Raw genomic sequence first — 25,664 nt, forward strand, 5'->3', positions numbered from 1 at the left:
TGAGAGCATGCATCTGGTGCAGCGGAGTCCAGTTTTTTTTCAAATGATTTCTGAGACATTACCGTTTCTAGCTTACTGTACTAGTTTGTTTTTCTCCTTTCAGATGAAATAAAAAGACAGTTCAACAACAAAAGACGTCAGTACCAGGACGAAAAAAAAAAGAAGACCTTTGTCAGAAGTGGTCAAGCTGCTCCCACCTACGTTGGAAAATGGAAGTTTTTTAGCGCGCTCTCTTTTCTTGAGCAAAAGTGTCCGCCACCACCCCAAGGACACGTACTGGGAGTAGAAGAGGTACAATCCAACTTTCATATGAATAATTTTTAATGCTATATGTACTCCGGATTCAGGTCAACTCGTTAAAAGCCTATTCGTTGAAGGGCCCTTTGGTTGACTCCTTTAAAACTCAAATTTAGTATGTCTCCATTAATGTTATGAAAATTCGCCGGACAGAACATTTTATAGTGGGGCTCTTAGGCAGATATACTTATTGACATTCAGTCTGCTTGCGTTTTCCAACTTCCCACAAATGTGCAGATTGAAACACAAACAGCTGGTGCTTGGTTTTTGACCAATCACCCAGAGGCAAAACGCCCTGAAGTTTAAGATGTACCGACCGAGGGTCTAACATGTCGAAACAGGAGTCGCTTGCAGCCCTAATCTGGTGCATTGCCCCTGGGCACGTGCTTCCCCAGCTCGCGCATGCATGGGACGCTTCTTGAAAAAGGTTCATTGTCACTTCCCTAGAGACGGTTTCTATGTGATTGTGCCTATATTAATGCACAATAAATTGCAATACGTGAAATTGAATTCGTAGAATGGAAACGAGTGCTGATTTCAATTTGTGTGGTGCTGGGAATCAGTAAAACTGTGTTCACTTCTAGCTTTCCAACGGTGGTTTCAAGTTTTACCTAGCATACTAAGCATCAGAAGCAATCAAATACCATCAATTGCAAAGTCGTTTCGTCAGTGGACGTAAAAAAAACTCATAACAAACTTGGTGACCAGCATCGACGATGTGCTGTACTACATCTTCACACGTATTGTCGGTTGCCTTGGAGATGTGCTTATGGGTAGCGGTAATTGCATTTTTTTTTTTGTGTGTGTTCAGGAGCTTCGTGAGGAAGACTTGACGTTTTCTGTGGCTGACGGGGAGGCTCCAGTCGACAGTCCGTCTGAGCCGGACAACTTGGAGGACGACCCGCAGCCAGAGCCACAGCGCGAGCCACAGCTGCCGAAAAAGAAAAAGCCGAAGAAGGGCAGCGACGACAGCTGTGAGAACAGGCTGGCCGCCCTCAACAACATTGCTGCCGCCTTGACAGTACCCACGGAGGATGACGAGTGCGCCATTTTCGGCAGACTCGTCGCTAGCCGCCTCAGGCGTCAGCCAGCTGAAAGACAAAGTTGGTTTCAAGTTTTGATGCTTGAGTACGCTACCACTCTGGAGAACACAGAGATGCCACCCAAGTAAATGCTGTTGTTAATGTAAAAAAATATTTCATTGTATAAAATTTGTTCCTTCCAAATAATGTTGAATCTGCTAAAATATGAAATTACCTATGCCATCACAAATTGTCGGCTGCACAGTTAAACTCACCAAAACACTGTAAAACATCCATTATTGTGTTGCTCTTCTAACCCGAGGGTACAACCAAATTTTGAATGTATGAAAAAGAAATCTTTTTTTTTGTTTATTGCTGAATTGAATTGTAGCATTGTCAAGCGACCTACATATGTCGGTCTCAGGTGAACGGTAGACCGGTGACCCGAACTAGGATAACCCAAGCTCCCCCCCCCCCCCCCCCCCCAAGATACCCAAACCAAATCTATTTCCTAGAGTTGGGATAACAGAAACAACTTTTTTTTTCAATTTTAGTCTGCTTCTGGGCCTCACCTCCCAGAATTCTATGGCAAAGCTCCTACAGTGGAAAAATAATTAGTCAACTCGTTCCGGATGAATGCTGCAGTTGCACCATACCGGACACCACATGCCCCTAGAGGCAGCAACTTGCTTGTTGTTTTCGGTTTGTCAGAAGTGGCCGGCAGTGGGGGGCTCGAACCACGCTTGAGGAGGTTGTGCAGAATGCACGTCGCCTTGATCAGGTCTCTCACATGGTCAGGCTCGGCGTAGATGGTAGTATGATACACACGAAACCTGTTGGCCAGCTGGCCGAAGCTGTTTTCTACCACCCTCCGAGATCTTGAGAGGCGTTCATTGAAGGTGGCCTCTTCGTCCGTTAGGTTGCTTTTTGAATGCGGCTTCATAAGGTGCTCAGCCAGTGGAAAGGCATCGTCTCCTACAATCACCGCCGGCAGCTGAAGCGGCGAGTTCGGCAGAGCCACTGTTCTCGGCAGGTGTGCATTGCCTCTAGCCACCTGTTTGCCCAGGGGAGTCCTTGCCCAAACTCCACCATCGCTTGCGGAGCCATAAGAACTGGCGTCAACGTAGATGAAGTTGTATCTTGCATCCGTGAGTGCGAACAGCACAAGACTAAATGTCTTTTTATAATTGTAGTAGAGACTACCAGACCTCGCAGGTTTAACGATCTGGACATGTTTGCCATCAATGGCAGCGACGCAATTGGGGAACTGCCAGATCATCTTGAAGTCTTCGGCCTTGGCCAACCACTCTTCCTCGGTGGCAGGTGTGTGGACTAGGTGGCCCAGGGTGGTGCATATTGCTGCGCACGTCTCCCACAGTATTGCGTGCACGGTACCGTGGCCAAGTCTGAACTGGTAAGCCAGGCTTTTCTGGCTCTCTCCTGGAAAGTAAGTGCACATATGTTTAGACTTAAAACATCGGAGAGGGGGGGGGGGGGATAAAATTTAAAATTTTGCCATCCAGCTGCTCTAGTCAAATTCCAGATACAAAGTAATCGATAAATAAAAAAGCATGAAAAATCAAATAGATGACAACCAACAACTGTGAATTGGTTCAAATCATTTAGCATCGATAAAATGAGCTATACAAATTTTGATATGCTGATATGCCAGCCCCCAAAGTTATCGACGCGCAGCGAGGACATTTTATATCGCTACAGTTTCGATTCAGGTAGTATGCACATGCTCGACCGTGTTGCGAAAGCACATTTCACGCACTGCTGCACTCGGCTTTATTTGAGGGTTGAAATCCTTTCCCCTGCTACGCTACTCTTCGATTAAGGCTTTGTTTCAAGCGACGCGCTTCCCAACTGGGTACACACACACTTCACTATCATTATGATTGGAAGTTCATAAAGCAGCGTCAAAAGAAATTCTTCATTAAAACGCGACGCAAATGTGCTCGTTCTGCATGGATGTCGTAATGAAGAAAGCTGAACCCACCTGTGGCTAAGAATCTCAATGTGAGTTCCAGTCTGGTGTCGGGCTTGATCGACTCCCTCATGTTGGTATCTTCTTTTTTAATTAATGGCCTTACGAGGCTCAGAAGCTCTTCGAACGTGCCCTCATCCATCCGCAAGAGCTCTCGGTACGCCTTGGGATCAGTTAGGCGAAGGTCGGGCAGTAGCGTGTTCTGAATAGCCCTTTCCTTTCGCAAGAGCCATTCTCTTGCCCAGGGTCTCGGTTGTTTTGCGGGCGCGTGATCACAGTCTAGACTTTCATCGATTAGCAGGGCCATGCCGATCAACTTACGCTTCGAGGCGGCCATGTTTGAATACTCACGAACCGGCGACCGGAGCAAAGCGAACGGCAATACCCTCGCTTGAACGTAGGGGGCGCGACGGTCTTTCTCTTCGCTGCGGCTGACGGGCTCACCCCGTCGTGCGAATGCTCGCCCGGATATTCCCGATCTTCCCGCGCCGCCTCCTCACCCTCGTGACTTTTCCTCCTCGCTTTTCTGTGACGTATCCGGTTTTCTCCCAAGAGAAATCTCCGTCGTGTGAGTACACTATAAGGGGTATCCACACGAAGGAGAACTCCGCGGACGGATGTCGTGACGTCAACATCCCGGGAAACTCCGTCCCCGGCTCCGCCGCGTGCACCGGCGGAGCTTTCGTGCTGTCAGCACAAAGCCTCCGCGCCTCCGCCACGGAGGAGAACGCGCCGCGAGGCGTCAAAAAGGGATGACGTATGTCTCACGTGATGCACGCTCCGCGGAGGAAAAGGGCGGATTTCTCCTTCGTGCGGATACCCCTTTAAGGGGTATCCACACGAAGGAGAAATCCGCCCCTTTCCTCCGGGGAGCGCGCATCACGTGAGACATACGTCATCCCTTTTTGACGCCTCGGTGGCCTCGCGCCGCCATTCTCCTCCGTGGCGGAGGCGCGGAGGCTTCGTGCTGTCAGCACGAAAGCTCCGCCGGTGCACGCGGCGGAGCCGGGGACGGAGTTCCCCGGGTTGTTGACGTCACGAGCTCCGTCCGCGGAGTTCTCCTTCGTGTGGATACCCCTTTAGGGGCTAGCCATGTCCGTATGTCCGTCCGCCGTCCGGCGTGCCCTTGCTCGTGACCTCACAAGCAGGAGCTCTCGAGCTCCTGCTCGTGAGTTCAGCAGCGAGAGCAAGAAAAAAAAAATGAAAAAAAAAAAAAAACCGTCCAGAGTGCCCCTGCTCGTGAGCTCACGAGCAGGAGCTCACGAGCTCCCGCTGGTGAGTTTAGCAGCGAGAGCAAGAAAAAATAAATAAAAAAAAACGTTAAACAAATTATTCAAAAAAAAAAAGAAGAAAAAAAGAGTAGGGGCACACCACAGTCATCGACACGACTCGCAAGCTAGGGGTGCGAGGCAGGCCACTGAACTTCATCAAGTCTTTTCTAAGCGGACGCAAATACCTGGTGAAAACTGGCAAGCACAGGAGTAGTACAGAGAAATCCAACGAGATCGGCGTGCCGCAAGGATCAGTGTTGTCGCCGATGCTATTCAACCTGGCGATGGCGCCTCTCTTATGGAGACTCGCTGCCGTTCCGGACCTAGCATTCACGGTCTATGCGGACGACATCACTGTGTGGACGATGGGAAGTGACAGCGCGCCTCTTCCTGAGACGACGATCCAACGGGCCCTCGACGTGGTGAGCGATTTCTTGACAGAGAGCGGCCTTCGTCCATCGCCCGAGAAGACCAGATATATGGCCTTTGGGAAAGACTGGGACAAGGTCGACGCTGACCTGCGTTTTAACGGGCAGCAGATCCAAAAGGCGACAGAGCACTCCATCCTAGGAGTGAACATTCACTCCGGCGGCGACCCAACCATCTGGATTGAGCGAATGCGAACTACTTGGAAGAAAGGGCTCTCGATCGTACGACGACTAGCGACACGAGTCGGGGGTCTCGGAGAAAAGTTAGCGAGGACCGTAGTACAAGCCGCCCTGGTATCCAAAATATCCTACGGCCTTCGTTTCTACAAACTCAACACCAATCAACGGGCCAAACTGGAAACACTAATGAATGACGCGCGACGCTGCATCTCGGGCCTGCCGAAGTGTACGCGCCTGGAATTACTACACGAAGCCGTACCTATGCTCTCCTTGGAAGAGATCCAACGGCATCAGGAGTGGATGTATGCTGCCAAACTAACACATACCCGTCAGGGCAGGGCCATAGCAGAACTCATGCCCTCATGGAGCTCTCTGTGTGCAACGACAACTCCACCACCGATACCGGATCCCATCCCACCGTGGCAGAAGACAACGGTCACCCCAGCCAGGCCGATCCCGAGAAGGATGAACTCGGCGACAAACACCGGCAGAAGGCGCAAATTTGCTCGACGGCACGAGCAGAAGAACGGAGGTGACGACGAGCTTTATGCGTACGCTGACGCAGCATTCAAAGACGGAGTAGCGGCCACGGCGGCGTGGCATTATGAGAAGACAACGAAAAGCACGGAGCTGCAGCGATGCGGATCTGCGCAGGAAGCGGAAGCCAGAGCCGTACTTGAAGCCATCAAAGACGCGGCTGCGACATCGAGCGACAAATTCCGCACACTGCGCATCTTCACAGACTCCCAGGCCACCGTGAGAGCGCTCAGGACGCAAGTCATGGCACACGGAGCAGTCGGACAAATATTCCGGTTGGCGCAGAACCTGGAACGGCGCGACCTAAATCCGCTCACCATCAGGGTGGAGTGGATACCCGGTCACGCGGGCATCGCCGGCAACGAGAGGGCGCACCAGGCGGCGATCGAAGAGCTTAATCGTATCGACCTTCGACGCCAGGACCCGGGGCCAGCCCCCTCTGTGGAACCGCCACCGCCCGCCTTCAACTTGTACGACCCCGAGGGAACCATCCTCAATATCAAATTAGCATACAAGAAAATTGAGCAGACCAAACTGAACGCCAGAGGCGAGCCCCCCGAAGCGACCATTCCTTCGGGAACTTTCCGACGGCACGAGACAGTCACCCTCCGAAGGCTAAGGGCCCAAGCCGGCATCACGCCAGCCCGCACCCAGCGATGGGAGCGAGCGGCCCGTGAGAGGAAGACGAAACTCGCCAACGCTTCAACGGCAGTAGATCGCGATTATAGTCTATTGTCAAAGAAGCAAAGGAAAGAAGAAGAAGCCTGCTCCGAAGGCTGCATCTACTGCAGAAATCGAGACGTCAAGTGTGACGAATGTCATCTGATCTGGCACTGTCCGATTTTTAATGAAGAAAGGACGAAAGCCCTGAACACGCTAGAACAACAACACCGCCCTACGTGCTTCGAAGCCTGGTGTAAACCAGTGGGAGAAAAAGACATGCGTGTCGCGGTCCTGTCCAGTCTGCTCGGATTTCTGAGTGAGACCGGCTTGGACATTCATATCTAGGGGGTCTATACTCCAAGTGGCGGGACCACAGCTATACTATTACTTGTAAATTGCCAATGTCCCGCCTATCCATCCATTTTTAAACTTGCTCCAACAAATTGACTGGTGAAATTTTCACCTATCAATAAACGTCTTCAACAACAACAACAAGAGTAGGGGGTTCTGAGTCGCCATCCCATCTGTCTTCTTAAAAAAAGGAAAAAGAAGTAAACCACACATTCTTCTACTGACATGATTGAAAACGGCACCATTAGCACTACCTATGACCAAAATCAGTATCATCAGCACCACCCGAGCTTCGCCTCAATCAACATCATTCACCACCGTGGAGATGCGGTATTTCCTTCTTTCATATTCTCTTCGCATGAGGCCTTCATTGCATACTTTGAATGAACCCACTAATCGAAGAAAAAAAAATACAGTACCTGTCTTTGCTTCCTTCTGGGACAGACACAGTTGCGTATAGAGTGAGATGTCCTCCTTTCTGATATACATAGCCCATAAACATCAGTCTGCCTTCCCCTCACAAAAGAAAAAAGAGAAGCTTATGAAAAGAGAGAAGATCGGCTGCTGAATTTTTCCTCTCCAGAACAAAAATGCTTTAATTAAACTTTCAAGAAAAAAAGGAAATAAACTCTTTTGTAGAAGTCACCATGTTACGTATTTTTCTTTGGGCCACCTCAAGGCAGAATCGACGGCTCTTTAAACGGCAAAACGCAATTTTGCACAAATTAAGTGTTGTTTTTTTTTCATGGAGAGCCTGGTCGGTTAGTAGTTGGCACAAACTTAGACCTGCTAGTTTTCTGGCAGACGCGACGATTGACATGCTAACTGTCGAAGTCACTAACTGCACATATGAAGCATATTTAAAAGCAGAAACATATGCACCTTTTGTTTGTTTGTTCTTTTTTAACAAAAGGCACTGTTGACAAACCTTGGAGATGTTTTCATAATGCTTGTTGTTGAAGGATGCGACTCGCGTCACCATGACCGGCTTGACGACGCTGTCCAAATTCTCTCCCAGCACCAGAACCTTAGACCTCCCTCTGCGACGCGAAAATCCGCTTATGAACGAGATGCATCTCGAAACACGTCAAAGTAGTAATAACAGCTTTTTGAAGATCTGAACGTGCCCTGGGGTTTGAAGAAAATCTACTTTTTGGAACATAATGCACGAAATTACGTGACACACAAAAGATTTGTAGTAATTAAGAGAGAAATCTATCATTATTACGATGTTCTGGTTATAGCGAAGGAATGGTTTCATGCTTGTATTCCCACATGGAATTTTCAAAATTCGATCTGTCACAAGCTATGAGACCTACATCTTTAAAGCCTGTCAATGCAACTTGTCTCATAATACATAACGCGTCGCGCCAGCGAGGCTAACAGAGTTATTCTTCACAGTTTCCAAGGAAGATATTCCCCCTTTTCCTTGCGCGCCGTCATTTTAACACGGATTCCTTTTTCGCCGCCTCCACCAGGTTGGGGAATGTCAATACCTTGCGAGGGTCTTAGACATACGTTGATTTGATGCTAGCGGGATTTACAGTGAAGGGAGATCGGGTGACAACTTGACAGTCTCCAAGGGTCGCTCACGTGTCCCTCGTCTTCTTCTTTTCCCGAGAATATCTAAAACAACACTCCTTACAGATAGGCTCGAATGATAATGAGCGCATTGATTTATTCTCCGAGCTAGATGACTCACATGATACTGTGGTAATAACATTATACGATCGAATAACGAAAGTGATTAAGCAGGTACGTTGATTCAAACAATCCTAATCACATCCGAGGGGAAGAATAAGATTATGGTAAAGAGAAGGAACAGCTCCATAAAATAACACCACAGCGACGCATGTAGACAACCTCTCTGAGGCGTTACATCAGTGTGAACGGTTTCCGTAAACACTGTATATTTGTTTGACATTGCTCACTTGAATGGGGCAGACGCAGGGCGGATTTTGTTAACCACAGGGTTCGGCTTGTAAGAGAAGGTTCCGGTGAGTCCCTCCATGGAAACGTAGGGAACTTCCTGTCCGTCGATCCTCAAGGTCACCCGATGAGTCTCGTCACCTCCGGGATGAGAACCCTTCAGTCGACTCGTGGAACACAGGATGGTCACGTTGGTAACGCTGCAACACACGAAGTCAATGCCACGCTGTTTATGTCTGACTTATCAATTTTGCTGTATCAGCACATAGGAAAATTATATAAGGCGTGTATAGATATGTTTATTGGTCACGTTCATGTATAGGGTGTTTGACGGAAGGCTTTCAAAACTCCCTATAATTAGGAGGTTTGCCAAAAATGAACTTTTTCCGGGATCAAACTGCCAGCCGTGGCGGACGTTACGGATTGCAAAAACATACCGATTAGCTAAATAATTAGGTAAAGTTTACTAATTAGCTTTTTAATTAGCTAAAACAGACAAATAGCTTCAATGAGAAACTTGTTAAGCATCATAAAAAACACTAAATTAACCTCCTTTAGAAAGATACAATATAAGGCACCTGCGGGGGCAGGATTTTACGACGCTCCGAAAAAGGGACTCAATTAGGACGCTTTTCTATAGGTTCCGGTTTCCTATCGGAGCCTATCTTTGTACATCTTTGCGCCAGCAGTCCTGCTCCTAGGTGGTACAGACGCGAAGATGTCGCCCTACATTTATCTTGAGAAGTATGGCGCACCTGTGTTGCGCGTTCGTTCACCGGGGAGTCAGGGGAGCAAGACTGTTGGCTTTTTATATATGGAGACGAGAAAAGACACACACGAGACGGCGAGTGGTCTATGGTGCAGCACCAGCTTTGAACGGCCATCAACAGTACTGCTACGACCACCGGCTGTGTCGATCAAATTCATTGCACTAGCAACATTGTTCTACCACCAACTGTGTTTCTTACCGATTATAGTATGTTCGACTACGAGATATACTGCACTACCAGCGGTGTCCGCCTCTAGCAGCTATGCTGGAGTATAGCAAATATTTTAACTAACCCATGCTTCTATTGGTAAAACCTATCAAGTCTCAACAGTTTCACTAACTACGTTTCAATACCCACTACGTTTCGCTTTTAATGTTCACCACCAAATATGTTTCACTATCAACCACACATTTTGTCACCAGCCTTGATCGGGTGTCAAAAATGTTTTGCTACCAGCCACATATGCTCCAGTAAGAAGTTTGTTCCGCTGGGCAACCTTTTCAGTACGACTGTATGTCCCCCTTAAGGGTCCATATCACAAGAGAGAATGACATTTTAGCGAACGGCGACATTTGAGCGAATGGTCGTTTTAGCGAATAACGGGGGCGCGCGTTAACCCATCCGTCGCGCTGCGCTTTACGCCGCTTCGCGGCGACAGTCTGCGGCAACTCATTACAAAAATATGAACTCGCTTGGCCCACCCGAAAACGCCGCTTCGAGGCGTCCGACTATTCGCTAAAGTGTCGTTCGATGAAACGTGGGCGTTCGCTAAAACGTCATTCGATCAAGTGAGTGCCTCCCCCCCCCCCCCCCCCCCCCCCCCTTAAGGCCCTGTCACACTGCGGAAACAGTCGGAGAACTTTGTCCTTCAACACGAGGAAAGCATGTTTTCGGGGACCCTGTCACATTGCGGAAACAGCAGCATTCAGGAAACATGTTGCTGTCGTCCGAAAACCATGTTTCCCAACTTGTTCTCCGACACTCGGGGAACATCCTGTCACACCGAGAAAGCGTGTTGGAAGAACACAAATTGCCTCCTCTCCTGCGCGCTGCATCCCTCTCTCTCTCTCGCCCTCGTCTGCCCGGCCGGCTCGGCTAAGCTACAAGCGCGAGCTCCGGACTTTCAGCATCCCTGCCAAGCACGCGCGCCCGTGCAGTGCAGGCACTGTTCTGGGCCAGATGCTCGCGCTTGTAGCATCGGCTGCGTCTGGACCGAAGCTGAAACGAAGTATAGGCGGCTAGGCTCAGATCCGCTGGCTCCGCTCTTCCCTTGAATCGTTGCCATTTTGGATCGCCGTCTCATCGACGTCGCTCTACCGTAGTCGGTTCATCAGCCGCGCGAACCATCTCGTGTTCTCTGGATTTGGCGGTTGCGTTCTGCTACAGGGATAGACCCTTGCAGAATGGCATACGCGCCGGCCACAGCAGCAGCTTCTGCTTTGAGGCCCTGTCATATTGAGGAAACACGGCGGAAACATGAACAAAACATGTTTCTCAACAGTCGGGAAACACGTCGGCTGTCGGCTCTGTTGCCCGACAACCCTGTCACATTGAGGAAACAGCAACACAACATGGACGACAGCGACAATGTTGTCTCGGTGTGACAGCTTTTGGCAACGGAAACCTCGACAACTTGTGTCGGACGACACGTGTTGCCCATTTCGGTGGCTGAGCGAATTTTTTTTCCAGCAACACAGCAACATCTATATTTTTCTGCACGGATAGTCGCACGAGAATACTTCAATAATAACTTCAAGCGTGAAGGGCCATTTTGAACGCGGCTTCTTGCGCGGCGGCAGCTGATCGTCAGAATCACCTGAATCGATGGCACAAAGAAGCACCAAAGCAGAAGCTGCTGCTGTGGCCCGCGCGTATGCCATCGTGCAAGGGTCTAGCCCTGTAGCAGAACGCAACCGCCAAATCCAGAGAACACGAGATGGTCCGCGCGGCTGATGAATCGACTACGGTAGAGCGACGGCAATGAGACGGCGATCCAAAATGGCAACGATTCAAGGGGCGAGCGGAGCCAGCGGATCTGAGCCTAGCCGCCTATACTTCGTTTCAGCTTCGGTCCAGACGCAGCCGCACGAGCATCTGGCCCAGAACAGTGCTTGCACTGCACGAGCGCGCGTGCTTGGCAGGGATGCTGAAAGCCCGGAGCTCGCGCTTGTAGCTTAGCCGAGCCGGCCGGGCAGACGAGGGCGAAAGAGAGAGGGAGGCAGCACGCAGGAGAGGAGGCAATTTGTGTTCTTCCAACACGCTTTCTCGGTGTGACAGGATGTTCCCCGAGTGTCGGAGAACAAGTTGGGAAACATGGTTTTCGGACTACAACAACATGTTTCCGGACTGTTGCTGTTTCCGCAATGTGACAGGGTCCCCGAAAACATGTTTTCCTCGTGTTGAAGGACAAAGTTCTCTGACTGTTTCCGCAGTGTGACAGGGTGCTTCTTTGTGCCATCGATCCAGATGATTTTGACGATCAGCTGCCGCCGCGCAAGAAGCCGCGTTCAAAATTGCCCTTCACGCTTGACGTTATTATTGAAGTATTCTCGTGCCACTTTCTGTAGAGAAAAATATAGATGTTGCCGTGTTGCTGGAAAAAAAATTCGCTCAGCCACCGAAATGGGCAACACGTGTCGTCCGACACATGTTGTCGAGGTTTCCGTTGCCAAAAGCTGTCACACCGAGACAACATTGTCGCTGTCGTCCATGTTGTGTTGCTGTTTCCTCAATGTGACAGGGTTGTCGGGCAACAGAGCCGACAGCCGACATGTTTCCCGACTGTTGAGAAACATGTTTTGTTCATGTTTCCGCCGTGTTTCCTCAATGTGACAGGGCCTTAAGCGGTACACACTTAAAACGAAGTGATCAACAGCGGAATAGCGGAACATTGACTATAACTAAGGAATGTTCGTTTCGCGCTCACGATTGTATACAGCCCTAAAGCATTCCGAGTATAGACCTTTCCAAAAAGAGCGCTCTGGCCGCCGTCATTTTGCGAATCGAGCGACCCCTGTCAGCCAGAACTTTCTGGCACCCGCCTGAGCTGTGGAAACCCGGTCAGCGCGACTCCCCACCTGCATTTTGCATTCGGAGTCAGCCGGCTTTTCTTGGAAGTTTTTACTTTATTCGCCTGTTTAGGATGCTTACCCTTTGTATGTTATCTCCCACTGTGAGAACCAGGGAATACCAGGGCTCGTAGCCTGCTCGGCCTACGCAGGAAACGAACGAAGAGAGCGAACGTCAAGCAGCCCGCGACGCAGGCAGTTCGACGTTCTTGGAGGATTATTTCTGTCGAGATAATCACCAAAAAGCCTTCCAGGCTGTGTTCCGGCTTCCGGGTCTTCGCGAAAAATAGCTGATCGGGTCGGGTTCGGGGTGGGGGGACAGAATAGACACGTTCATTCGTTTACTTTGAAGAAGTGCAAAAAAGCTGCTCTCTTCTACATGCTCCCCAAAACACGCCGGATTCCGTCTGATTGTCGTGAAGTGACTATCGTCGACACTGTATATTGGATATGCTGTGTTATTTGAGACCTTTCTCAAATCCTGTTCGGATAACGCGGCACCGTGGGGTACGTACAATATATTTTTTGTTCGATTGATGAGACTCATTGAATTTCATGTTGTGGGCGGGGAATATCCATGCAGTACGGATATCCTGTGTGGTCAAATATTTTGACCTATATAGATTGACACGGCTGAGTGTACGGTGCCGTAAAACGATGAACATAAAATGAAACAAACATTCCAGTTGCATTTGTTCTGTCGCGCACGGACTCACGAAAACAGCTTTCATTTCTTTGTCTTTGTTCCCAAAAATAGAGCACTGCTTCCTTAAAGGGCCCCTGAAAAGAAAAAAAAAAGTTTTTTTTAAACAGTCTGGTTGGAACACGCGTGTCAAAAAATGAATTTTACGCGAAAAAAAAATTTTTTTAGAGCAATATTGACGGCGAGGGATTTATTTGAAGTTTTGCGCGCAAATTCCATGGTCATTCAGCTCGGCTTCTCATTGGTAGCGATGGTCATTCAACTCAGCTTCTCATTGGCCAATAGAATGAGTGACAGCTTAGATGTTGGTTTTAAAATCTTCGTGATTTTTTAAAATCGCCTTTTGAATTACATATTTTTAGGTTTAAGAAACAATCCATCGAATGAATGTCGCAATTGTTTACAAACGTTTTACAAAATCGTAACTTCCGTTCGGATACCACAACAAAACAACAAACAAAAGCTTCGCCATTTTGTTTTCTGTCGTGGTCGCCGTCTTCGCGTTTCGCGTTCTGAAGAGGGCTTGTTGCTTGTGTTAGTTAGTCAGTCATAGTAAGTACTTAGGAAGTGGCGCGGGGTGACAGGTTTCTGTTTTTCTGCTCTTCTTTGCGCGATTCGTGTGTCCCGTTTACCTCATCTTTTGTTTGTTTTCTGGCGCGCGCCAGTGCCAATGTTTGTTTAGATGTCGGTTCCCGTGGTTCCCGTAAAGAGTTTAGTGAGGCACGCGGCACCGCACTCAACGTTTAATAAAAAAAAAAAAAATCAGTTACCACTGCGTGTCCTCGCGGCGGCTTGAAGGATCGTGCGGCTCGAACGAACTCGTCGAGGCACCCGCTTCGCCGCGGCGAAGCGGGTGCCTCGCGGCGATCGGAGCGGACGCCTTCCGGCTGGCGAGGCGTGTCCTCGTACGGACGAAGGCCCAGCTGCTGGCAGCGTTGAAGCAATTGACGCTTCAGGTCGGGGTCCACCGCGACGACTATGTACTGTGTGTACGACCACGGTGACCACGGTACGTGCACGATACGGCGCGGTATGTCGTTCGACCGGCAGACAGCCGGCCAGGGGCTGTGTTCCAAATCTCCAAATGCATCCGAGTTTCTCCGGCGGATCGTATCACGTGACAGCACAGATTGAAAAACGCTGTACGCGGGTAGGTTTTAGAACGCCAAGAGTACAAAACCCTCACCCTGGGGTAAGATCGAGTCAATTTTGGAACACGGCCAGGAAGTAGCAATGGCTCTCGTGCGGGGCGCAGCCAAGCCAGGAAAGCAGCCAAGCCGATCCACTACGAAGAGGCGGGGACTACCTCTCCTCCACGCGCCCGAGATGCCGAGAGAGAGAAAAGTGGAAAGGAGGTGACTGCCGACTAAATTGCGTCTGGCGCAGTCAATATTGCTCTAAAAAAATTTTTTTTTTCGCGTAAAATTCATTTTTTGACACGCGTGTCTCAACCAGACTGTTTTTGAAAAACTTTTTTCTTCTTTTCAGGGGCCCTTTAAAGACCTCTATAAATTATGTTCGCCACAGAACACAAATTAAAAAAGAAAACGCGGCAATTCAGCCGCTACCAGCGTCCGGATTTGCGCTTACGCAGGCTGCCACTATACCCACTGACAAGAAACTCCACAGCTCAGCGCAGTCGGGCAACACTGACGTACACTCTCAAAACCAGGGACGCGCGCTGTAAATCGCTTCGTTCGAGACTGCCGCTGGAAAGGTCTATAAACTGCTCTGCGATGACAGATGCTCGGTACACTACTCCAAAGATCACGGCGCTTCAGTGGGGAAAGGCGTGGACGTTTTTCTGCCAGTCAGCGTAACCACTGGGGCCGGTCACCGCTCGCCCTTCTCACTGACTAAATACAAAACAAATTGGAGTCTATTTCTGGCATCTCCTTATACATTCATTATTTATTCATGATTATCGCAACACAGGCCTGCAGAGATGTTTATTGCAAGAGTGCACGTATACAAGGCCATATAAAGAACGTGTCAACGACAATGACAACAACAACAACAAAAACCATATTTATTCCTTCCGTTTAATATGAAACTGGATCTATATGTCGGGTTGGGGGGGCGGGAGGGGGGGGGGGGGGGGAAGGGGACCCCGGCCGAGGTTCCCGCAATCTGATGGAGGCTTATTGCGGAGAAGGCGCCGTGGTAACCGAGATTTCGGTTGCACGTCAAAAGATCCCCGGGTGGTCGAAATTAATCCTCAGTCCTCCGCTGGGGCATGCCGGATTCCCGTCGTTGGTTTGGAACGTAAAACTCCCAAATTTGACATTGTGTTACAAACTGGAGGTTTTGTATGCAAGAAGAAGAAAAAAAAAACACGAATTAAGTTTAATTGTTCGATCGTCGAATTTGCACACATAAAAAAAGAAGTAAAACCTTAGGTTACGAGCCTCGGGGAAGACCCCCAGCGCCCGTTTCATCGGGGGCTTCGTTGGAAGGGACTCCCCAGACCCACCTGTGGATGTGACACGGGTGGCTTCCGACGCTGACCGTCGGCAAAGCGCCGCTGTCCAGGTTTGTCCCGTGCACCGCAATGCTCGTGCCGCCTGCTCTGGGCCCGTAGCTCGGGGTTATGCCGCTGAACGTGGACATCTGCAGGCACGAAACGTATGCAGCGTCAGCCAAGGAAAGCGAACGCAAACAATAGACCATGCCGCGCCGAAACTTTCAAGTTCACCCAAGTGAAAGGCTAGCGGTTGTATTCTGGAAATTTGTAAACAAGAAAACAACGTCCGCTTCTTGGTAGCAGATGCAATTCGTTTCCAACGTACCCACTGGCTCCGCAAGTTGCCATTTTTCAAATACCCTCGCACGTTATCCAAATAGCTATCCTCCGTTTCACTCCGATCGCACCTAGCCGACATTGCTATCTGATTTAGGTATACTCGGTTTCATGCTTAGCGTGCAACACTGTCAAAGCTATTCTGGCGTGAGCGCGTGGCTTCATATATGGTTTTGTTTGCGCGAGAACGCATGCAAATGATCAACGAGACTAAGCCCCACGCTCGCTCCAATAGCTTTGACAGCGGTGCACGCTAAGTGTGAAACAGAGTTAAGCAACGCCGAAATTGCATCGTAGCTGCGTTCGTCGTTTCTGTGCGTGTCACCGGCTGAATCAATCATGCGGAGATAAACACGCAGGATGGCGGCGATTTCCCTGTGAGCGATTGGTTAGTCGCCAGATAGCAAACGCGCAAAGGCGACGAGTGCCGTCACGATACACTTTTGGGGTAGCTTGAACGGATTCTATCGGATCGTAGTCGAACTTTCCGTGAAACCAAGTATAGCGCCACATTCGAGCAAAGAGATTTTGGCGTCGCGTGGTTTTTTTCTGCGGAGCGATGATCTCCCTGTTCGAATTTGTGGCCAAACAGGCTGTACCACACTCTAGCTTTCCGTAGGGTTAATGCGTAGACAGATTGCTCCGAACGAGCAGCGCCCACCTGGTACTGGAATGCCGTGGCAGCCACTTTCCTGTCCAGGATGTCGAAGGACTTTTCCGTGTCCCAGTAGGTGTCGTTCACGTTTACCATGATGTCCACCAGGGTGTCGCTCTTGCCGGCCGGCGTCTTGCACTGCACACTGCGCGAGCAGTCGCGTCAAACTTTCGTCCCAAGGTGCTTCGTATTTCGCACGCTGCTGAAACTATTGCGGGCAGAATGTGAGGGAGAGGAGGAGAGGAGAATGCGCGGAGGCGTCACAACGTCGAGCTCCGGTTGGAAATGATTAGTGGGAAGATTCAAAGCCAGCCGCCTTTGCCTCTACTCACTGTTCGAACGCGAGCGCCGAATACCTTAACCCGGCGAATGGCGTTCCAACGCGTTTGAATAATTAATCCTTCCAACCAGGACTCGATGTTCGGACGTCTCCGCACGACCTCATAACCTCCCCTTCCTCAGTTTCCACCCGCACATAGGCCGGCTAATACTTTGCGGTTGTTTTTATTAAGGCGAAAGGCTCATATGTCTCATCGCTCAGTAGACCTTCAATGTCCTTGAGCGGAAACACGCTGGCGACACCAAAGGTACCAAAACGTTTACGTAACGTCTGATAATTTTAATATTCCCCCGAAAAGAATTTTCGCTCTTTTCCCTCGGCTGGCATCGAACCAGCAACCTTTTTTTACAGCGGAGCTGTTAAGGGCTAGTTTTTTCAGTTTCGTGTCGGGCCACCAAATAAATGTCGGGAAAAAACTCTGAACAGCTACCGCCAACTATGAGCAAACCGGTTGTCTTGTTGCCGCCGTCGCTCATAGATGGCGTCAACCTTTCCAGCCTTTCCATTCTGGTTTTCACCGGACTGGAAAGGCTGAATTTCTCTAGGCGTCGTCTTTGAGGTCGCCCTAGAAGTCGTCCTTGAGGTCGTCCTAGACGTCATCCTTGAGGTCGTCCTTGATGTCATCCTCGAGGTCGTCCTCGAGGTCGTCCTTGAGATCGTCCCAGACGCTGTCCTTGAGGTAATCCTAGAAGTCGTCCAAGAAGTCGTACTTGAAATCGTCCTAGACGTCGTCCTCTAGGCGTCATCCTTGAGGTCGTTCAAGAAGACGTCCTTGAGGTCCTCCCACCATGGTACTGCTTTGCTGGTCTTTGTTCTTCACCAGAGAGGAAAGGCTGAAAGTTTTTCGTTCAGTAGTCCCAAAGATATACCGATACCGGGAGAGGCGTGTAAAACTGTGCCTTCTACAGCTTAGAAAAGGATTACTCTGCAAACCTCTCAACAAACATAACGGTCGTTCTGTTGTTGTTGTTTTTAATGACAAATAAATAAAAATTGCGGATTAAAATTATGCATTTATGCACAGGCCCGCAAAAATACGGGGATACTCGTGCGCGGTGCCTGACAGCCAGAGGGGGTGCAACGCATTATAGTGAGAAACAAAAAAAAATATGATGAGCCATTCGACCTTGTGAAGGTGGATAACCAGCAAAGCTGTTTTAGCACACGACACAGATGTGACACAGAATTTTGAACAAAAGTACGAACAGATTTTTGTCTTGATCGGTGGTCGTCGTGATGAACGGTACGCGCATACATGTCGAGGACTAACGCCTCCCCGAGGAGCCGGAGGGAACTAGACTCGCATGACGGAACCGCCACCCGGCGGAAGGAAAGGAAACTAGGCCCTCAAACACTTGGAACAACAAGGTGAGGGCGGTGCGCTTTCCTCCTCCTCCTCCTTTCCTCCTCTCCTCCTGCCGCTGAATTTGTTCGGGGGTGACATGACACGAAGTCGTGACGTCATTTTTCTTGCATCCAAAAATGACGCCACAAAGACGTGACATCATTTACTTGTGTGGCAACAAAAATGACATCACGACACCGTGACGTTATTTTTGTTGCCGCACACGAAAATCTTACGGGACCCTAGCCATAAACAGCGTCGCTGTAAAGCAAAAATACCACACAGAAAAAAATTGTTTCAGCTTTGTAATTCAACCAAACGCGATAAAATGCGGTAGCTTCACAGGAACATTGTTAGTGAAAACAATTAGGAAAGGAAATGGTACAGTGATGAGATGGTTGTAATATGCCGTGTACTCATCGAGGACGCCCTCTAAGACAACGTCAAGTGCAGCGTTGAGAGCGACATCAAGGACTGCGTCTTAGACTATGTCAAAGACGACCTCTGAGACGCCCTCGAGGGCGTCGCCTCGGGTGACGTCGAGGATAATATCATAGAGGACGACGTCAAGAACGACGTGTAGGACGACCTCTAGGACGACCTCAAAGACTACATCTGGGGCGGCGTCTAGCACAACATCGAGGGCCTCTAGGGCGACGTCAAAGACGCCGTCAATGATGACGTCGAGGATGACGTCCCAGAAAACGACGTAAAGAATGTGCCTCAAGGACGAACTCTGCAATGACCTCAAAAGCCTCCTCTTGGACGACCTCTCCGACGACGTCGAGAACGAAGTCAGGACGTCAGGTCACGGCAGCTTAAGCTACTGGCGCTGACGAGCTTACGCAACCCAGCTTACGTGAACGGAGCTTACGCAACCGACGCTTACGTGACTTTGATTACGCGGCCTTGCACTTCTGCCACGGGCACTTCGTCACCTTGATTCCGCCAACTTAGAGTTCAGCGACGGGCGGCACGTAACCTTAAGGATACTAAGGTCACCTTGAGCATGGTTGGGCCTATAAAGCTACCGCTTTAAAATTGGCTCTCTCTATGGACATTCTGCTAAACGCGATGGAATGCCGTAGCTTTACAGGAGCATCGTTAGTGAAAAATATTAGGAAAGGAAATGGTACAGCTATTAAATGGTTGTAAAGCCGCACACACATCAAGGACGACGTCAAGGACGGCGTCTAGGACAAGGCCCTAAATTACAGCTTCAAAGACGACGTTTAGGTAGACCTCTAGGACGACCTCAACAACGACGAATAGGACGACATCCTTGAGGACGACGTCGAAAACGACGTCTATGACGACTTCAAGGACAATATCTGGGACGACGTCGAGTACAACGTCAAGAACGATGTCTACGAGGACGTCAAGGGTAACGTTATAGATGACGATATCAAGTACGACGCCTAGGAAGACCTCTTGGACAACGTCGAACACAACGTCAAGAACGGCGTGTAGGACAAAGTCGAGGACTACCTTTAGGGCAACCTCAAGGATGACGTCAAGGACGACGTCAAAGGCGGCGTCTAGGACGACGTCTTATAGGTCAATGTTATTGACGACGTCTAGGACGACTTCTGGGACGACCTCAAAGATGGCGTCTAGGAAGACTTCAGGGATTACCTCTAGGACGACGTCAGCGACGTAAGGTCACGCGAGCTTTAGCTACCGGCGTTTACGAGCTTACGCAACCGAAACTTACCCGACTGGAGCTTACACCTTCGCCACGGGCATTACGTGATCTTGTGCGTGGTTGGGCTTTAAGGCTACCGCTTTAAAAACACATGACAACCTAACCAGACAGCAAAGGAAATTCAGAAATTATAGTACATACACCACGATATATCAACTTTTTTTTACGGTTCTAAGCGACTGCAGTATTACGAGTTCAGAGGACGTTAAGCTGAGAGACAAAGTTCTCTGGGTCGTGAAGCAGATGGCTTAGGGAAACGTCGAATGCCAATTTAAGGATACTAGGAGATTTATTTTTAAGTTGTCCCTATCACAATCGACTACGACCGTTACTCCTACTTGTCTGGACTGTTATGGTATATTCGGCTGGTCGTTTTTCGGCCTCTTGGGGCGCTCTAAAAAGCCGGTGTGCATTCGGCTGGTCGATGCCAGGCGCTCCAAGTATATTCGACTGGTTCTTTCGGAGCGCTCTCGAAGCTCCGACTCTCGCCGGCCTCCGAATCGGAGCGGTTTGAGGCGCTCTGACTTGGAAGTGGGAACGCGCGAGAGATCTGGCTGCCGACCGGTCAGGTGACTCCAGCCATTCCGCCATTTTGCTTTTGTGTCGGAAGCGAACGGCGAGAACGCAGCTACTCCACAAAAAGAGGGCTGCGAAAAACAGCCGTCAGTCTCGACGCCGTCACCGTTGTGTTGTGCTCCCCGAATTGAGGTGAAATGTCGTTGAAACGAAGACGTTTAATGTTAGTGGTGGCACCGCCAGTGCTGCTGGCGAAGCTAGCAGACAGCGACAACACCAGCAGCTCGGACTACGACGACGAGGACCGTGCATGCGAAGCGAAGTTTCCCGAGTTGTTTGACGCACCTTGTACCTAACGTTGCCTTGTACCAACGTTGCCTTGTACGGTGCCCAAGGTCAAGGCCTGTGTTTTTATAGTGCGAACCTACTCGGACAAAGCGGTAAGTACAAAAGTACGAGAGTTTTCAAGCTGTAATGTTGTCTTTTTTTGATAGTTTCGCAGGAACTTCCGCTTGGCACGGCTGGCTTGCGATGACCTTATCAGCGTCCGCATTGATGGTTGCCATTTTTCAAGGGTTTACGGATGGATGGATCACTGAATACTGCTCAACCCTTAGAATCCAAAGAGCAGAAGTTCCGCTAGAGGGTGGCCCGCGCCGTCCTCTAGTGGCGCACGCCACCCTCTATCCGCTCGGCTTGCCGCTCTGAAAAGTTGAAGAGCGTTCGGCTGGGCGCGCCGATTCTCTCGCTCCGATGCGGAGGCGCTCCGGGATCTGGTAGCTACGACTCGGATGATTGGAGTGCTCGAAAGTGACCAGCCGAATATACCATTAGTCTTCTGGTCGACGATGTTTCAGAAACAAAATATTTAACATTGCTGCAACTTGAGGCCAGCATCGAAGTTTTGACCGAAACAGTTCTTGGTCTCTGGTTATCATTATATGCAGGAATATACCATAGGAAATGCACTCATAAAACCTCTAGTAGATAAAAGCCTTTGAAAATAAACTTTGTTTTAATGAAATGGCAAGAACTGTTATTATAAACGTTGCATATAAAATTCCCTGCGCAATCTTTAAGGGCCTACAGTATGTCATGCAAGTCGTTATGCTCATAAAAAGTGACATTTGCCATCAGCTGCTATGTTGACATACCCTTTCCAGATATAGAGATGTACCTTGTTCATCAAGTGCACCAGACACGCTGTATAATGTATACGCTTTTGACTCCTACTTGCATGAATCGCCAACGCCTCTAAATTTCGATGGTCTTTGGCATGCCCACATGACATGATAGCGTACACTTCTCCAGCTTACACGCATGATTATTTCTCCAAGGTGCTGGTTGCTGCCCGATAAAGCGAGTTTCGTGGACCATTGCCCACGCTAAGACTCAGATGAAAGGCGCTACTGACAAGGTGAAATTCCAGTGGACCAGTGCGCAGGGCTTGTTGCCCAGGGTGATCTGGATGGAGCTGTGAGGTTTGTGCGTGGGGGAGCCAAAGTTGTCGCCCTCCAGGGTCAGGAGCGTGCCTCCGGAACTGGGACCCTTGGTCGGCGACACCTGCGGAGACACATGCGGCGTTTGGAGAACCTTCGTCCGGACTATCGATTCACTGAGGCATTAAGGATTTCGATTAAGTTTGTTTACCAACCCCATTAAACGCTATCAAACAGTTTCTTCTTTTTTTTCTTTTTGCAACCGGTATGAAGCCACCGCTGGTTCTCGATTCCCCCCCCCCCCCCCCCCCCCCCCCAAAAAAAAAAAGAAAGAATTAAAACAAAAAATTGCGAAGGATTTTTTATACGAATACTGACATAATTCGCACAAGCTGGATCGCTTTGACAGCGCTGTAGTGTGTCACTCGCCTTTTTCAGGAGAATGGGACAGCCTTGCACGATAAAGTTTGTAGTGGGAGGGCACTCGTCAAAAGTGGCGCAATAAGAACCGCACCAGCCGCACACCAGCGGGTCTTCGGTGCTGTTCATGCAGTCCGAGCACCTCTCGTAGAGAGAACACAAGCCCACCGGAACACGCACCACCTGAAAGAAGACCGCCACTCGGTTTAAGATTCCTTTGTGATGACGAACTTAGCCAAACAAATCCTTTTAACACCATTTTGGCCGCAGATTGAGAGCGCATATTTTGAAGGCCGGCCACCGGAGTTCCGCGTAAATTTCCAGTTGTATGATGTTCGTATTTTCGGTGTAATATACATGTATCTTAGTGATATCACATGCACGAGCCATATCAGTTGATGTTCCTTTTCTTGAGGCCATAAGTGACTGCAACAAAGAACAACGCTTGTGGCAATTTGGAGCAATTGCGGTGGCCTAAAAAGGGCTGAAGCAGTCCTTCGTAGATTATTTTTGAAACCGTGGCGTCATTGTCGAATGGTTCGCGGGGAAGCACTCTCTAGGAGCCCTAGGAGCAAACTAAAACTGGCTGCGCTCCGTGTTCCAAACGGGGTGCAACACTTTTTTTATATTTATATATATATACATATGCTTTTATAAAGGATTGAACACCACTATTTACATGCATCCATTCAAGAAAAATATTTTTTAGCGGTTTTTTTTTTTCGCAAAACGATGACCTCACCGGATGCCGGTGAGGTCATCAGTGACGATGACGTCATCGGGGAGGTCACGTGACCTCGGCGGGGGTCACGTGACCCTGGGGTGGTCACGTGACCTGGGGGGGTGTCACGTGACTTCGGGGGGTCATGGGTGTCACGTGACCTTGGGGGTCACGTGACCCTGGGGGGGGGGTCTCGTGACCCTGGGGGAGGGGCCACGTGACCTCTGGGGGTCATGTGACCTTAGGATGACCTTGGGGGGCCACGTGACCCTGGGATGACCTTGGTTACGCGGACGCCGACGGCGACGCCGACGCCGCTCAAGCCGGGAACGGGCCCCTAAGAGCTGCGCTCTAAAAAACTTAAGAAATATTGCTTTGGGGGACCCGCTCTGTGTCAAATAGAGCGGCTTAATTCGTTAAGAAATTACAGATAAATGAAGACTTGAGTGGAGTGCCCCGATATACCTTCTTGCCCGTCAGAAAATATGCGAAGTTTCCGTCCGGATCCACGGCTGTGGACTTCTCGATGGCCGTTCCGAGGCCCCCACTCAGGTCGGTGGAGTACAGCAAGGTCCAGGCCGATTCTTCCAGCTTATACTGAAAACAGACCGTGGAGCACATCTGACAAATCGAGCACCAGTTTAGCTTCGATGCAGCCCGGCTTCATCGAAGCATTAAACCAGCTATAAAACACCGAGCAAGCGCCCACGCAAAAGTTGAAAATAATAAACTTTCCGCCTTTTCACTCTGGTGAAGAAGGAAGACCAGCGAAACTGTACTATGGGGGAAACGATGTAATGGCCGTCCGCGAGTCGGCAAGCCAGAGTGGAAAGGCTGGAAAGGTCGCGGCTATCTATGAGCGACGGCGGCAAGCAGACAACGGGAAAACACAACACTCTGGACAGCTGCCGCCATCTATGAGCAACGGAGGAAACCAGAGTGTTGTGTCGACATTTGTCTGGTACCCGACACGATCCTGGGGAACCTAGTCCTTAACAGCTCCGCTGGAAATCAATCGATCAATTTGTATTGGGTGTCCAGGAACACCTATGCGGTCTTGATTCCGGTAAATGATAATAATAATAACAATAATAATAATAATCAATCAATCAATCAATGTTCATTATAGTGCCCAGGAACAACCTTTCGGTCTTGGTACTGGCACACCGAATGGACATGAATACATAAAACACACAAATAGAAAAGAGCAATGCGCTATACAGAAACTGAATATAACCATACACGACGTACACTGAGCTGAATGATAACAAAATACAATTTCTAGGTCTTGTTGACAATGAAGAGGAATCGCAGTAATGTAAAACGTTTGAGACGCACTCAAAGCGAATACTGTACGAAGCAGTAGCACAAGGACAGACCCAACAATGTCTGTGCTCTCCGAAATCAATCTTAAAGTGAGCCACAATTATTATTATTATTATTATTATTATTATTATTATTATTATTATTATTATTATTATTATTATTATTATTATTATTATTATTATTATTATTATTATTATTTTCAAACACGAATGGTGTACGTGTGGCTCGAAGTGAACTTTCTATGGTTCCTGAAGATAGATATCACCCTGCTCTTGATGTAGTTCTTTCTATTTTTGATCCTCCGGTCCTCAGTCCTTCTAATGGACAATCCTCACACACATCGTATAAACACTGGAATGTATCACCACCTATCGAGTGTTGACTGGGCTTCTATCTTGGAGTCGTCTGATGTCAACGACGAAGTATATCTCCTTACAAGTGGTTTCAGGAGATCATGGCCATATAGATCCCTCTCAGAACATCTGAAAAATCTCTCCTCCCTCACTGGTTATTTTGTGACCTCAGGAAGCTTTTAAAGCAAAAAAGGATTTTTAGCACATCAGGTTTAAGAAAAGTGGTCTTCCAAAGTGGGAAGTTGAATTTATAATTTTCAGAAAGCGATGAAAAAAAATTTTAAACCGTGATCGCCAGGCGCATTGTGTCTCAGTAGAATCAGATCTCGTAAAAAATCCCAATAAATTTGGAGGTACGCTAAATCGCGCTTGGGAAAGATTATTGACTCCGAAATCGTCTCGAATCAGCATAGCGACAGTGCGAATGTCATGTTTGAGTTGTTTGCGGATCACTTGGCGTCAGTCTACAATAATAATAATAACAACTGTTCCTCTACTGTATTGCCTCACTCGGACGGGTTTGTTGACCCATTAGGTTCCGCAGTTCTCGATGAGGAATATGTTAGGCTATGTATCAAGGAAATGAGACCCGCATTGTCTGCAGGTCCTGACGGGGTACCCGCTGCAATTGTTAAGGGTTATCATGAATTATTTACGCCTATCTTCTGCACAATTTTTAATAGCTCCTTGACGTCAGGAATATACCCTGACGACTTGAGAGGGGCAGTGGTTGTTCCGGTCCTGAAATCTGAAAATTGTGGTGACGTTCTTTACTACAGACCGATTTCTCTTCTCTCTTCTTTTTTCAAACTCTTTGAAATGGTGATCCATCAAT

At 49.0% G+C, this 25,664-nt stretch overlaps 2 protein-coding genes across 2 annotated transcripts in view; one reads left to right on the forward strand and one right to left on the reverse strand.

The window, feature by feature from the left end:
- The window catches only part of LOC120838858 (plexin-B1-like), a 48,505-nt gene that overhangs the window by 9,802 nt on the left and 13,039 nt on the right, over nt 1-25,664 (reverse strand). The window contains exons 4-10 of the mRNA XM_042292153.1: nt 23,616-23,747; nt 22,439-22,612; nt 21,985-22,133; nt 16,671-16,809; nt 15,683-15,819; nt 8,671-8,868; nt 7,668-7,779 (exon numbers count right to left, since the gene is read on the reverse strand). Of these exons, the coding sequence (XP_042148087.1) occupies nt 7,668-7,779; nt 8,671-8,868; nt 15,683-15,819; nt 16,671-16,809; nt 21,985-22,133; nt 22,439-22,612; nt 23,616-23,747 (1,041 nt within the window). The remainder of the gene's footprint in view (nt 1-7,667; nt 7,780-8,670; nt 8,869-15,682; nt 15,820-16,670; nt 16,810-21,984; nt 22,134-22,438; nt 22,613-23,615; nt 23,748-25,664) is intronic.
- On the forward strand, nt 4,847-6,823 carry LOC121836697. The gene has a single exon (XM_042291674.1). It carries the CDS (start codon nt 4,847-4,849, stop codon nt 6,731-6,733), a length of 1,887 nt encoding a protein of 628 aa, XP_042147608.1. The 3' UTR covers nt 6,734-6,823.

The sequence above is a fragment of the Ixodes scapularis genome, unplaced genomic scaffold (assembly GCF_016920785.2).
Source record: "Ixodes scapularis isolate PalLabHiFi unplaced genomic scaffold, ASM1692078v2 PGA_scaffold2__306_contigs__length_199485367, whole genome shotgun sequence".
NCBI lineage: Eukaryota > Metazoa > Arthropoda > Arachnida > Ixodida > Ixodidae > Ixodes > Ixodes scapularis.